Here is a 14,515-nt window from a genome sequence, read left to right on the forward strand (position 1 = left end):
ACATGGGCTTACACAGAACCCCCCTGTTCACAGGACAGTGCTGCAGATCTGCTGCATGCCGGATTAGTAGGATCTCCAGCCGGACCGACTGCTATGTTCCCTACTTCACCCAGCATGGCTGTTCGACCTGTAATGTGCCGTCCATGACGTCAGCCACCCAGCACGCACAGCCGCCGGCCGCAGAGGTCTGGACGGCTTTATAATTAGATTGTTTCCAGCCGCTGATAAAGGAGAAGAGCCGGCCGGGGACGGCCCAGAGGCTGCTGCCATCTACCCGATAACACCCATCACCACCACTCCAGGCGTCCCGCTGAGGCTTCCATTGTCCAGTACAGAAGATACTTGAATCCGCTGCCTACACCGCCATATTGTGCCCAAACACATCCCCTAGGATACTTAGCTCCAGTTGCAGTAACCCTCTCTACAGCCCCAGTACAAGACTTGACTGGAATGGCGCCTTTTAGTAGTAATTTGTGGAAGATAGGGATCGCCCCGACAATTATGCCTGCAGCCCCCCCCCCCCCCATGAAATGGAGGAGGCGAGAACCTACACCCCCTCCCAGAGACCCCGCAAATAACTGGGAGGGACACGAACCAGTGCTGCTCTATGGCAACAAACACATAAATGACACAGCGGACCTCACTGACCATCATCTCCAGACACCTCAGGGTGACCCTTCTCATCTGTGAATGCAGTGCCAAAGATGAACCCGCCACTCCTAGTGTTCTCTGCCAAATGCCAATCAAGCTGCCCAATACGGGTCCCATTACAGGACATCAGGCCCTCATGGAGTCTTTGTAGGAGTCAGTCACCACTGGAGGTCAGTCTGTAGGCTTCTGGCAGCTCCTCCTGTCCCTCCGGTCCTGATGCTGGAGGTCAGGCTGTAGGCCTCTGGCAGCTCCTCCGGTCCTGTTGCTGGAGGTCAGGCTGTAGGCCTCTGGCAGCTCCTCCAGTGCTGATGCTGGAGGTCAGTCTGTAGGCTTCTGGCAGCTCCTCCTGTCCCTCCGGTCCTGATGCTGGAGGTCAGTCTGTAGGCCTCTGGCAGCTCCTCCGGTCCTGATGCTGGAGGTCAGGCTGTAGGCCTCTGGCAGCTCCTCTGGTCCTGATGCTGGAGGTCAGGCTGTAGGCCTCTGGCAGCTCCTCCGGTCCTGATGCTGCATTGATGCCCTTCTGTCCTTGTGTACCAGCCGTGCCCTGTATCTGCTCTAGGCTGTTGTGCCGGGGACCCAGGACACCTTCTTGCTCCGGCAGGTATGGATGCGCCATCCTGGAGGAGCAGGACTACCAGTATACCTGATAGGGCTGCAGGGAGCCCTCATGTGCCCGTAGTGACAAGGACATGAGCCAAACGCAGAACTAGAGAAGGGGGGGGGGGGGGGGTCCGGCGCTCCTGTTGTCGCTTTCATTTCCGCCAAACAGCTGAAATGGATTCCCGATGACTTCCTCTTCCTGACTGGACAGATTGAGGCCACAGAAGTTGGGGTGACTTGGGGTTATGTTGGGGTGCTACTTGTGTTCATTCCAGGGACTCTATGTGGGTCATTACCTGAATCTCCTGCAAGACGACCTCCTGGATGATCGCCCCCCTGTGGTAGTAGAAGGGCAGCACTGAGTACACGGCCCTTACTCAGTCATCGCAGCGCTCCTGCATTTCTGCTTCTCACATGCTAATCCAAGTTTGTAATTAGGTTGTTTGACAGGGGCCACAAAAAAAAACAAACTATGTTTTGGAACCCCAGGTGACCCTTCGTGCGGATGGCGAGAGGGCGAGTGTGGATCTCTGCCGCGGCGATAAAGACGTCATATCTCGGGTGAAGTCACATAAAAATAAATCATTTTATTCTGGAACAATTCACTTTATTTGACATCCCAAATCACACCATCCCCCTCCGCCCCATCATGTGACCTGCGCCCCATCCCTGAGGGAGTACCATAAGCGGGACACGGTAGCAGATTATAGCAGCTGGACATATAAGCGGGGTGCACAGACACCCGAGGGAGGGAAAGGCTCACACACGGCAAACACACTGAGGGGCCAGGGGCTCCTTCCTGTACATGGACCCTCCCAGACGCTGACTGACAGGCCTCGCAGCCAATCAGAGCTCACCAGACCCTCCTCTGCCCTGAAAGGCTTAAAAGCTGCCCTTCGGACTAAACGGATCCCATCTAATCCCTACAATCTTCATGGCTATGGGTTTGAGAAGCAGAGCGGCACAAATATGGCGATTGTCCATTATCCACCAGCGGCATCAGTCGAAGCCATGCCAGTCACTCTGCTCCGAGTCGTACTCCGGCTCGGCCCCGACGCACCGCACGCCCTCCAGCAGCATCGGGGTGCCGTGATGACGGTCTGCAATGAAAAAAAAGGGAGGTCAGGCGAACGCCGAGGTGATGAGAAGGAACCTGCAATGCAGCATGACCTCAATCAGCAACCCTGGAGCATCCCTGTGATGTAGCACTACAAGTAGCAGCACGTCATTTGGTTCTAGGGGCCACTTTGCACCTTCTTCGGCTGCAGTCAGACCCCTGAAGCCCATTTCTGCTCCGTGACGATTACTACACGAGGTCTGTAGGATACTCACTGAGGACTATGCTGGGACCACGTGGGGGTTGGGCTGGTACACCGCCACCATGGTTGGTCTATGACTACTGTAGGGACACGGCGGAGGCGCGATGGCAGCAGGCGCGTGGATTCAGAAGGACATCGATTATCAATCTAACAGGCCATTTAATATCTTGGCTTGTCTGAATGGGAACGCACTTGTTTATAGGGGAACGCGCCGTCACACGGGTGGGACGAGCCCACAGGACGCCGCGGACCACCGGAAACTGGGCATCGATCCGTCTGGACTGTCATGAAAACCTGCGATGAGGCTTGTGCGCTTTGGGTTGGTCCTGCGGCCCGTGTAAGAGCGCCATAAGTGCTACAACTGGCCTCCGCCTCAGAGGGTTCCTATCCTTTCACACAACTCACCCCCCCCCCCCCCACAGACGACTTACCCAGCACCCGCGCCTGGACCACCACCTTGATAAGAGTCTTCTCGTTTGCCTCGCTTGCCAGAATCATCTCTTCCCTTAAGACTCCTTCCTTCTGAGCCGTGTATTCACACGTAATGCTGTGTCCTGTGGAGAGAGGAGACGGACGGATCACCGATCATGTACCTCGTAGAGGATTCCTCAGCCAGGGGTCAGGTAGCTGCTGGTAAAGGCTTTGTTCACATCTGTATGAGAGATATTAACCACTTCAGCACCGCAGGGTGTTTATAGTCATTTGGCGGACCTGAAGTGTGTAAGGTGCGGGCTGGGGAGCAGAGCCCACTACGAGCCTGGCAGCTGTTCCGAACTGCCCGTAGCTGTCACGATCAGAGTTGGCGCTGACAGCGGCAGTTAACTGCTTAAGTGCCTCGTTCAAAGCTGCCCAACCACACCCCACTGGCAGCCCCCACAGCACGACTGGAGGGTGACTATGGGCTAGCCTGGAGCTGACTGAAATCTCCCAGGGCTGCTGTGCCTAGATGCTTGTGGGGGAATGGGGGTGGCTTGATATACAACATCCAATATCACAAATATAGTACAAGCGATGAAACATCACAAGTTCATGTGGGAATCAAATAAAGTGTAGGGGATAAAAAAAAAACGTACATGTTTGCTGAAAATGTTTAAATATCCTAAAAACTAAACAGTTAAAAGCGTACATATTTAGTATCGTCATGTATGCAGCAGTCCGAACTACGCAAATACCACAATATGTATCCTGAACGATAAGATATCAGGAGTGGCAGTGCCCACGCTGCGCCATCTTGTCCTGTCATAATGCCGCACACAGTGATGGAAACCCAACGGTCCCCCATTTTAGTCTATCGGGGCCATTTGGGCGCCCCTGGTATCAGTCATGTGACAGATCAGGGACCAGTGTCATGTTCATACTCGTGACGGAGTGTAATACAATGATCGGTGCAGTGCTCCTCCCCCCCCCTGTAGTGATATACAGGAGATAGCAGATACAGCAATCCCTGCTAACGCGGTCATAAATGAGACCAGATGTCTCACCAAGGACATAGAGGCCTGCGCATGGCTTCCCAGCTCACTCCCTCCCCCCCCAGTCACGGCGCCCCGCTTCCTCCCCCCCCCCCCTCTCCCCCTAGTCACGGCACCCCGCTTCCCCCCCCCCCCCCTCTCCCCCTAGTCACGGCGCCCCGCTTCCCCCCCCCCCTCTCCCCCTAGTCACGGCGCCCCGCTTCCCCCCCCCCTCTCCCCCTAGTCACGGCGCCCCGCTTCCCCCCCCCCCTCTCCCCTAGTCACGGCGCCCGCTTCCCCCCCCCCTCTCCCCTAGTCACGGCGCCCCGCTTCCCCCCCCCCTCTCCCCCTAGTCACGGCGCCCCGCTTCCCCCCCCCTCTCCCCCTAGTCACAGGCGCCCCCGCTTCCCCCCCCCCCCCTCTCCCCCTAGTCACGGCGCCCCGCTTCCCCCCCCCCCCCTCTCCCCCCTAGTCACGGCGCCCCGCTTCCCCCCCCCTCTCCCCCTAGTCACCGCGCCCTCTCCCCCCCTCGTCACCGCGCCCCTCTCCCCCCCTCTCCCCCTCGTCACCGCGCCCCTCTCCCCCCCCTCTCCCCCTCGTCACCGCGCCCCCGCTCCCCTTCCCTCCCCCTAGTCACCGCGCCACGCTCCCCTTCCTCCCCCTAGTCACCGCGCCCCGCTCCCCCCCCCCCTCCCCCTAGTCACCGCGCCCCGCTCCCCCCCCTCCCCTAGTCACCGTGCCCCGCTCCCCCCCCTCTCCCCCTAGTCACCGTGCCCCGCTCCCCCCCTCTCCCCCTAGTCACCGCGCCCCCACTCCCCCCCCTCTCCCCCTAGTCACCGCGCCCCTCTCCCCCCCCCTCTCCCCTAGTCACCGCGCCCCTCTCCCCTAGTCACCGTGCCCCGCTCCCCCCCCGCTCCCAAGTCACCGTGCCCAGCTCCCCCCCGCTTCCCAAGTCACCGTGCCCAGCTCCCCCCCGCTCCCAAGTCACCGTGCCCAGCTCCCCCCTCCTCCTACTAGTCACCGTGGCACCACATACAGGCTGCGGCACACGATAAACTCCGCAGTAGGGAGAGTACTAAGCTGGTGCGAGACAAAAGCTGGAGAAGCGACAGACTGCAGTGCCGGGGACAGAATAGGGCCGACCTGCGCCAGCCAAAAGACAGAGGGACACTCCGACCCCAGACAATGCTGCAGTATTGTTTGAGTCAGGAAAAGCAACAACACCCGTGCATCAAAGCCGCAAGTGAGGCCGGCCTCAACTGATAATGTGTGCGCACAGCAAACGTGGGCCCCCACTTATGCCGGCCTCTACATGGATATGGTATAAGAGTCGTACATATATACCTCCCCAGCCTGGACCAAGGTCCTGGTCTGCTGGGAGGTCTATTGATGACATTTTCTTCATTTGACGCGGTAGTGAACTTGAGTCGCTTGAGTTCCACCAGGAGATTAATCCAATTACCCCTGAACTCAAGTTCACCATCGCCTCTTCACCTAGCCAGATACAATTTTTAGACGTGTTAGTCCTCAAGCGCTGCGGAATAAGTTGGCGCTATACAAATAAAGATTATTATTATTATTATTATTATCAAGCCACCATCTGAGGAAGTGACCGACCGCTTCGTGACACCAACAGATCGCAATAATCTGCTGCTTACCGAAGTTACCATCCTCCACACGGATCCAGCTGCTCAGGGTACGGCGGATCGTGGATGGACCCCGATTTGATTCCCAGGTTGAGTCTATGTGCTTAAAATTCCTTGATGGGGGGGGGGTTACCCAAAATCTCTCTTGGATGGTCTGTCGACAAATTCTTTCTGTACCCAGTGATTCAACCCTCAGATAGGGTCAAAACGGGTGCCCTTTGTTTCCACCTTTGGCCCCGTTAGTGGCAGAGTTTCCAATATTCTTAGGAAACATTGGCCGATGTTGGGAAAATGCCACCCATGTGTGGAGGAGTTCCGGAGTCCCCCTTTGATGCGCTATAGCCGGGGACCCAATATCAGGGATTTGGTTGTTAATACTAGTAGTGAGGTCCCTCCTACTAGGGTTGGTCATTCTTTCTTACCTGGGCTAAACGTGGCTGTTTTCCATGCCTGAATTGTGCCAGTTGTGGCAACCTCATTCGAGGCGATTCATTTTGCCACCTGAGAACTGGCGAGATTTGACATCCGTGGTAGGTATACGTGCAGCTGCCCCTGTGTCCAGAAGGAGGCATCACCGCTGGTACGGACTGCCCACGGTCCTAGGAGATCAGTCAGCGCTTGTAAGCCAACAGTGTCCAGAAGGAGGCATCACCGCTGGTACAGGCTGCCCACGGTCCTAGGAGATCAGTCAGCGCTTGTAAGCCAACAGTGTCCAGAAGGAGGCATCACCGCTGGTACAGGCTGCCCACGGTCCCTAGGAGATCAGTCAGCGCTTGTAAGCCAACAGCGTCCAGAAGGAGGCATCACCGCTGGTACAGGCTGCCCACGGTCCTAGGAGATCAGTCAGCGCTTGTAAGCCAACAGCGTCCAGAAGGAGGCATCACCGCTGGTACAGGCTGCCCACGGTCCTAGGAGATCAGTCAGCGCTTGTAAGCCAACAGTGTCCAGAAGGAGGCATCACCGCTGGTACAGGCTGCCCACGGTCCTAGGAGATCAGTCAGCGCTTGTAAGCCAACAGCGTCCAGAAGGAGGCATCACCGCTGGTACAGACTGCCCACGGTCCTAGGAGATCAGTCAGCGCTTGTAAGCCAACAGCGTCCAGAAGGAGGCATCACCCGCTGGTACAGGCTGCCCACGGTCCTAGGAGATCAGTCAGCGCTGGTAAGCCAACAGTGTCCAGAAGGAGGCATCACCGCTGGTACAGGTTGTCCACGGTCCTAGGAGATCAGTCAGCGCTTGTAAGCCAACAGCGTCCAGAAGGAGGCATCACCGCTGGTACGGACTGCCCACGGTCCTAGGAGATCAGTCAGCACTTGTAAGCCAACAGTGTCCAGAAGGAGGCATCACCGCTGGTACAGACTGCCCACGGGTCCTAGGAGATCAGTCAGCGCTTAGAAGCCAACAGTATCCAGAAGGAGGCATCACCGCTGGTACAGACTGCCCACGGTCCTAGGAGATCAGTCAGCGCTTGTAAGCCAACAGTGTCCAGAAGGAGGCATCACCGCTGGTACAGGCTGCCCACGGTCCTAGGAGATCAGTCAGCGCTGGTAAGCCAACAGCGTCCAGAAGGAGGCATCACCGCTGGTACGGACTGCCCACGGTCCTTGGAGATTATCGGCAGAGATGCAGCTGATGGGTAATTGTAGAGCTCAAGCGCCACTGGCATCGCCAGCTCTGATCAGTACGAGGTTCCTTTAACCCTTAATGACGCGGCCCCCCTTTTTCTTTTCCCATTTTCGTTTTCTCCTACCCGTCAAAAAACTCATAACTCCTTTATTTACCCATCGCCGTCGCTGTATGAGGGCTGGTTGTTGTTTGTGGGACAAGTATTTTTCAGTGGTGTTATATAGTGTACCATATAATGTACTAAAAACGGTTAAAAAATTGTAAGTGGAGTAAAATGGGGGGGGGGGGGGGGGGTGGGGGGGGGTGGGAAACAACCCGACATTCCGCCATCTTTCAGGTGCGTCTTGTTTCTACGGCGCACAAACGGCACCAAAAGCGACATGGTACCTTTATTCTATGGGTCGGTACGATTACTGCGATACCAAACGTGCAGAGGGTTTTTCTTACTATACTACCCTTTTTTTCCCCATTTTTTTGCAGGATGTCCTGTAGCTTCCGTATCAATCTGGAATACGTACGACTTTTTATTCAGACGACGTTCACCGTGCAGGAAAAATAATGCACAACTTTGATAGATCGGGACTTTACGGACGCGGCGATACCAAATATGTATTTTGATTTCATGATTTTTTAATAATAGATATGGCAAAAGGAGGGGATTTATAACTTTTTTTTGCTTTGATCGCTCCTGCAGTATGATTTAATGCTATAGCAATACGTCATAACTGCCATTTAACAGGCAGTCCTTCAAGCCATCCCACGGGGGATGGCTTGATGGCTTGATAGGCAGTCTGGTAAGGCAGCCCTGGGGCCTTTCAGAAGGCCCCCCGGCAGCCATGACACCTGTACGGCTCCCCCGATCTCACGGGGGGGGGGGGGGGGTTAATAGCTGCGATCAGCCAAACGGCCGATAGCGGCTATTGTCTGCAGGTGTCAGCTGTAACAAACAGCTAACGCCCGCACTGTATGAAGAGAGGTCACCCCGCAACCTCTCTTCATACATAACCCATTCCCCCTCCATGATCTATAGGTACGTCATGGAGCGGCGGGGGTAAGGAGTGCAGATATTCCAGTACTTGTATACCCCATCTGCCGTGTCTGGTGTATTACTGCAGTAAGCCTCATTCATCTGCTAACAGGAGTAACTTGTATGCCGGGAAACAAGAGAGCCATCTGTAGCCAAGCGCGTGTGTGCGGGGAATAGCCGGAATACGCCAGCGAGGGGGTGGGCGCCAGAGGGCAATATATATGCATGCATTACATTCCTCTATACATACACTGTTCAAAGACCATTAACCCTTTCCAATCCAATTTGTATCCTGGTTTTCCTAGTGGGGGGCTTACTCTTTCTGCCATTATACAACAGCGCTATCTGCTGGCTAAAGCCAGTACTGCATGAGGTGACACGTTGGATAGGCTCCGACAGCAGTGTGACTGGCATATACAGTAAGAGAACCCCGACAGACGTCTTCCAACATCGGAGCTGTACAGCCTTAAATCATAATGTCTTAAGAAGTCGGACAGTGGCTTGGAAAGGGTTAGGGGACAGCGGAACTGGTGGAATCATGTCGTGGGGCAGATTCTGCAGCGATGGGCATGGAGAGCACCCGGATGGCAGGTAGAGGTGGACCGCCCATCGGATACTCCATCGCTAATCTGCATATGGCACATGATACAGTTGACAAGCCATATCTGGAGAGTGGAGACACTGAGGTTCTGTTTGGAAAGAAGTCACCGACCTCCATCATCTCTAGACCCCCATCGCCCGTGCAAACTTGCGATTTTCCCAGCGAGTGTGATGAGTTTTGTGAGAAAAATCTTGTCTGTGCGTGCGATGGTCATACAGATGGAAACAGTCAGCGAGGGGGGAAAAAGGCATTGCAGCTGCCTGAAGCTCCACCAGACTATCGCGCCCGTGTAATAGGACCACAACATGCATCAAGATACCGAGGGCCAAAGCCAAGAAGGAGCCACACGTGAGCCCCGGTGGCAGCCTCCGATCTGCGCAAATTGATTTCCCTTCCTCTCCACTGACGAGCCTTCTGTTCTCCTAACGAGTCGGACACTCGGGATCCCTTTACTATATGATCAGCGGGCCGGAGGGACCCATCACTACTCCCTGGAGATCCATCACCTGGCAGGAGAGCCGCAGATCATTGCTCCCCCGGCCACAAGATCCCCCCATCTATCCCAGCGGTGTCCCCCACATATTACGGCTCTGCGGCACTATGAGCCATGTAATACGGCGGTCTTAGTGCTCTGGTATATCTTCTGTACACCCACAGCCTCATCCCGTGTCTCCATGTAACGTGTTCTCCTGGAGTATCCTCCCCCACCAACCTGAGAGCGGGACCCTGCAGCATGTCTGCACAGTGTCAGTCAGGGGATAGTCACACGGAGGGGTTTCAGCGATTTGTTTTTCCTCTGTTTCGCCTGTGATCGTACCCCACGATGGCCCACATGAGGCCATTAAAGGTTCGGCACTTTTTTTTTTTTTTTTTATTGGTTACATGCTATAAAAAGTGCCTGCAGATGGCATCAAACAAGGCGGTCAGTGAGGCGGTCAGTGAGGCGGTCAGTGAGGCGGTCAGTGAGGCGGTCAGTGAGGCGGTCAGTGAGGCGGTCAGTGAGGCGGTCAGTGAGGCGGTCAGTGAGGCGGTCAGTGAGGCGTCAGTGAGGCGGTCAGTGAGGCGGTCAGTGAGGCGGTCAGTGAGGCGGTCAGTGAGGCGGTCAGTGAGGCGGTCAGTGAGGCGGTCAGTGAGGCGGTCAGTGAGGCGGTCAGTGAGGCGGTCAGTGAGGCGGTCAGTGAGGCGGTCAGTGAGGCGGTCAGTGAGGCGGTCAGTGAGGCGGTCAGTGAGGCGGTCAGTGAGGCGGTCAGTGAGGCGGTCAGTGAGGCGGTCAGTGAGGCGGTCAGTGAGGCGGTCAGTGAGGCGGTCAGTGAGGCGGTCAGTGAGGCGGTCAGTGAGGCGGTCAGTGAGGCGGTCAGTGAGGCGGTCAGTGAGGCGGTCAGTGAGGCGGTCAGTGAGGCGGTCAGTGAGGCGGTCAGTGAGGCGGTCAGTGAGGCGGTCAGTGAGGCGGTCAGTGAGGCGGTCAGTGAGGCGGTCAGTGAGGCGGTCAGTGAGGCGGTCAGTGAGGCGGTCAGCCGCCCTCTTCCCGGCTTCACATTTTTAGCTCATTCTGTCAAGGTCTCAGAGAGAAGTTACAGTTTATCCCAGATGCGAGATACGGAGGACAGACCCCACAACCCCGCCACGACGGGACCGGCCCACGGCGTGAGAAGTGTATAGAGGGGGATTGCAGGTTGACCACGCTCCACACAATGCGGGCGCCGGCTGTTTCTCACACCTGACCCCTGCACACAACATCTCCAATAAGCTGTGCCACTGATCGGAGTTGTCGCCGTCAATTGACAATGGCATTTAAATGCTCTGACCGATGTTCGGGGTCCTATACAGCCCCCCACAAGGAGATTGCTGGTTTCTGGATGGTGATCATGGCAGCCGAGGGCCCAGGGCTGCCATTGCAGAGTGCCCATCAAGGCATGCCCGTGGCTTTGATGAGTAGAAGGTCTGGCAGATTGCGGTATAATGTAACGCTATGGCAATGACTGCATACTGCAGGAGCGGTCAAAGCATCGCAGCCTCTCGCCTCCTCCGGGCACAAAACCAGCCCCCCGTTTTGCCATATAACAGTCTAATCTATGAAGCATACATGTATAACAAAGGTGATTGGTTTTATGATGTTCCAAATAGATCCAGCAGTGCAGACAAATCCATCTGTGGCATCGCAGCAGCCGGAAAAATCCAATCTGGAGGCGGCCTGGGTTTTCCTTCCTTAGTTAAAAAGCTGGTGCTTCATGTACCTGAGTGGCGCATCACTTGGTCCGAGGACGCATGGTATATTTATGTCACGCAGACAAGGCGCCCCCTGTTGGATTCTTCTCCATACTCCTACCATACCCCCCCCTCCCCCCCACGTCTTCTAGTAGCATCTCAATGACACAGAAGTAGCCTTCAGAATAGCCCCTCCCCGATCCTCGGCTCCTCGATGCCGCCCGTCTTACACGTTCTTCTCCTCGTCCCGCAGTCTCATTGGCACCTGCTCATCCCATCACAATAGAAGCCTCTCAGTCCGGATCCTTACAGGGAGCCAGATAATGGCCAGTTAATCACCAACCCCCAGAAAGACGAGGATGCCCAGACTGCCATCTTCATCCTCCAGCAAACACCATCCAAAAACCGCTGGCATCAGTATATGCTCCGTGTCTGAGCGGAGTGCGCTCTGGTGAGTTGCATTCTGGGAAATGCAAAAGTCTTTACACCCGATGTGCAGCTATCTGAAGAGGGGAAACCCAGCGCCCCCCCCCCCCCCGGGGTAAGATCTCATCTGTAAGAAGTCTTTGAGCAAGCCGATTAACCATTTCCAACAAGCAGAATTAGGAGTGCAGCTCTGGGGTATAAAACAAGCTGTGCAGCAGTTTTGCCGCTCATGTACAATCAGAGCCTTTCATCCAACGCATACCTGCGAGGAAGGAGACTCCTATGGAATCCACTTAGTGGGTGGCGGAGATGACCGCATGATACACCGGCGGTCACACTGCAAACACAGGGCCAGTCTGATGTGAGGCGAGGCTAATATCTACTGGCAGGGAAGGAGAAGCACCAATCAATTCTGGATCAATGTTCATCTGCTACAAGTGGAAAGCTCCGGCTCATCCGGGGGGGGGGGGGGGGGGGGGGGGGGGGGTCCACGCTCAAGTTCCTTAGGAGATTAGTTGGTCTCCATTGAGGTGAACACTTCCTGTAACCCACATGGGACTAACTGGGGCGAGCAAGCCTGTGGGAAGCCAGCCATCAGTGGGGAGGGGTAGTCAGAGATCAGTCCTACGGCCGGCGTGTGGTTGGAGTGATGTAAGAGTACTTCCCTCCCAGAACACTGAAGGGAGTCGTCACATGTTCACAGTAACCGCAGGAAAGAGTCCGAGGGATCCCTGATCCACAGCAGGTCACTATACTGCAGACTATTCTGGCAGAGCGTGGAGAGTTCTGCAGCAAAATCCACACAGATTTCAAAAGACCTGCTTTCTCTGCTTGTGGAGCTGTGGGTTCAGAGCTCAGCGAGAGGTACCTGTGAAGCCGCTCCTATCCTCTTTCTCTGAATGTTTCATCCTATATTCTAGCGGTCCTCCTAGCTTTCTCTGACATGCCTGCTTGTGGAGCTGTGGGTTCAGAGCTCAGTGGGAGGTACCTGTGAAGCCGCTCCTATCCTCTTTCTCTGAATGTTTCATCCTATATTCTAGCGGTCCTCCTAGCTTTCTCTGACATGCCTGCTTGTGGAGCTGTGGGTTCAGAGCTCAGTGGGAGGTACCTGTGAAGCCGCTCCTATCCTCTTTCTCTGAATGTTTCATCCTATATTCTAGCGGTCCTCCTAGCTTTCTCTGACATGCCTGCTTGTGGAGCTGTGGGTTCAGAGCTCACTGGGAGGTCCCTGTGAAGCAGTTCCTATCCCCTTTCTCTGAATGTTTCATCCTATATTCTAGCTGTCGTCCTAGCTTTCTCTGACATGTCTGCTTACGGAACTGCGAGTTCAGAGCATAGTGGGTATTCTCTTCCCTCCATGGCATAGTTAATTGCAATTTATGGGGGAAAAAGATAATTTGAAGATAATCTGTGTGAGAACAACAGGAAGCACTACAGTTCTCAGCAAAAAAAAAAAAAAGTGAAATGCTGCCACAACGGGAGTATCCCCAACGTGCAAAACACTTATTATTTCCCCAAGCACTAATGCTTTTATACTGCAGGAGGCGTCTCCAGGATGTTCAGCATTTACTTGTTTACTCATTAAACACAAGTCGCTTTTGCACGGTTCCCACAATCTGCAGGGAAAACAAAAACCCTGATGACTTGTATATTGTGACGGCTGCTCATTATAATCCCAGCAGCACGATAGACCAGGATTAGTACCAGATCTTCCTTCCTTCTGAGCCGCCGGTTTATAGCTCAAGGGATGAGGAGATTAAAGGCAACAAGATATAATCTGAGCAGCCTTCCCGGGGACACAGATCCCAAGAACCATTTGTTGGTCCCTTAAAGGGACACGGTCATTATGCTTGAGCCCCATAAACTATGTTCTAGGGGTCTAAGGCGATAGAACTGGGAGCGGCGTTAAATACCGGCCCAGCACCCCGCTACATCTGTGTCCCCGTCCGCCAGCAGCTACACCCTCTCTGCACGCGGATCTCCCATGGGAAGTAGGATATGTCCGTGCAAAGATAGTCAAACTGTCAGCGCACGGACATAGCGGAGATACAGCGCTGCAACGGGGCGCCTGACGAGAATAAACCAGCTCTTCAGATCCCTTTAACATCCATACCTTGCTTATAGCAGAGCCGGCTGATGCTACACCTTCCTTACATGCATCATTCTGAGAACACTGCTGCAATACTTAACCTGTAACATGCCAGAAGGAGCGCCTCCCTCAGGCTGTACCTACACCGGCGACTGCCCTGTAACCTGCCACGAGTAGCGCCTCCCTCAGGCTGTACCTACACCGGCGACTGCCCTGTAACCTGCCAGAAGGAGCGCCTCCCTCAGGTTGTACCTACACCGGCGACTGCCCTGTAACCTGCCAGAAGGAGCGCCTCCCTCAGGCTGTACCTACACCGGCGACTGCCCTGTAACCTGCCAGGAGTAGCGCCTCCCTCAGGCTGTACCTACACCGGCGACTGCCCTGTAACCTGCCAGAAGGAGCGCCTCCCTCAGGCTGTACCTACACCGGCGACTTCCCTGTAACCTGCCAGGAGTAGCGCCTCCCTCAGGCTGTACCTACACCGGCGACTGCCCTGTAACCTGCCAGGAGTAGCGCCTCCCTCAGGCTGTACCTACACCGGCGACTGCCCTGTAACCTGCCAGGAGTAGCGCCTCCCTCAGGCTGTACCTACACCGGCGACTGCCCTGTAACCTGCCAGGAGTAGCGCCTCCCTCAGGCTGTACCTACACCGGCGACTGCCACTGTAACCTGCCAGGATGAGCGCCTCCCTCAGGCTGTACCTACACCGGCGACTGCCCTGTAACCTGCCAGGATGAGCGCCTCCCTCAGGCTGTACCTACACCGGCGACTGCCCTGTAACCTGCCAGGATGAGCGCCTCCCTCAGGCTGTACGTACACCGGCGACTGCCCTGTAACCTGCCAGGAATAGCGCCTCCCTCAGGCTGTACCTACACCG

At 55.5% G+C, this 14,515-nt stretch overlaps 1 protein-coding gene across 1 annotated transcript in view; it reads right to left on the reverse strand.

Moving 5' to 3' along the window:
- Nucleotides 1-1,818: 1,818 nt before the first annotated feature.
- Nucleotides 1,819-14,515, reverse strand: part of ADISSP (adipose secreted signaling protein) — a 42,369-nt gene continuing 29,672 nt past the window's right edge. The window contains exons 5-6 of the mRNA XM_066572869.1: nt 3,002-3,124; nt 1,819-2,351 (exon numbers count right to left, since the gene is read on the reverse strand). Coding sequence (XP_066428966.1) covers nt 2,251-2,351; nt 3,002-3,124 — 224 coding nt within the window. The 3' untranslated portion in view covers nt 1,819-2,250. The remainder of the gene's footprint in view (nt 2,352-3,001; nt 3,125-14,515) is intronic.

This window comes from Eleutherodactylus coqui, chromosome 7 (genome assembly GCF_035609145.1).
Source record: "Eleutherodactylus coqui strain aEleCoq1 chromosome 7, aEleCoq1.hap1, whole genome shotgun sequence".
Classification (NCBI taxonomy): domain Eukaryota; kingdom Metazoa; phylum Chordata; class Amphibia; order Anura; family Eleutherodactylidae; genus Eleutherodactylus; species Eleutherodactylus coqui.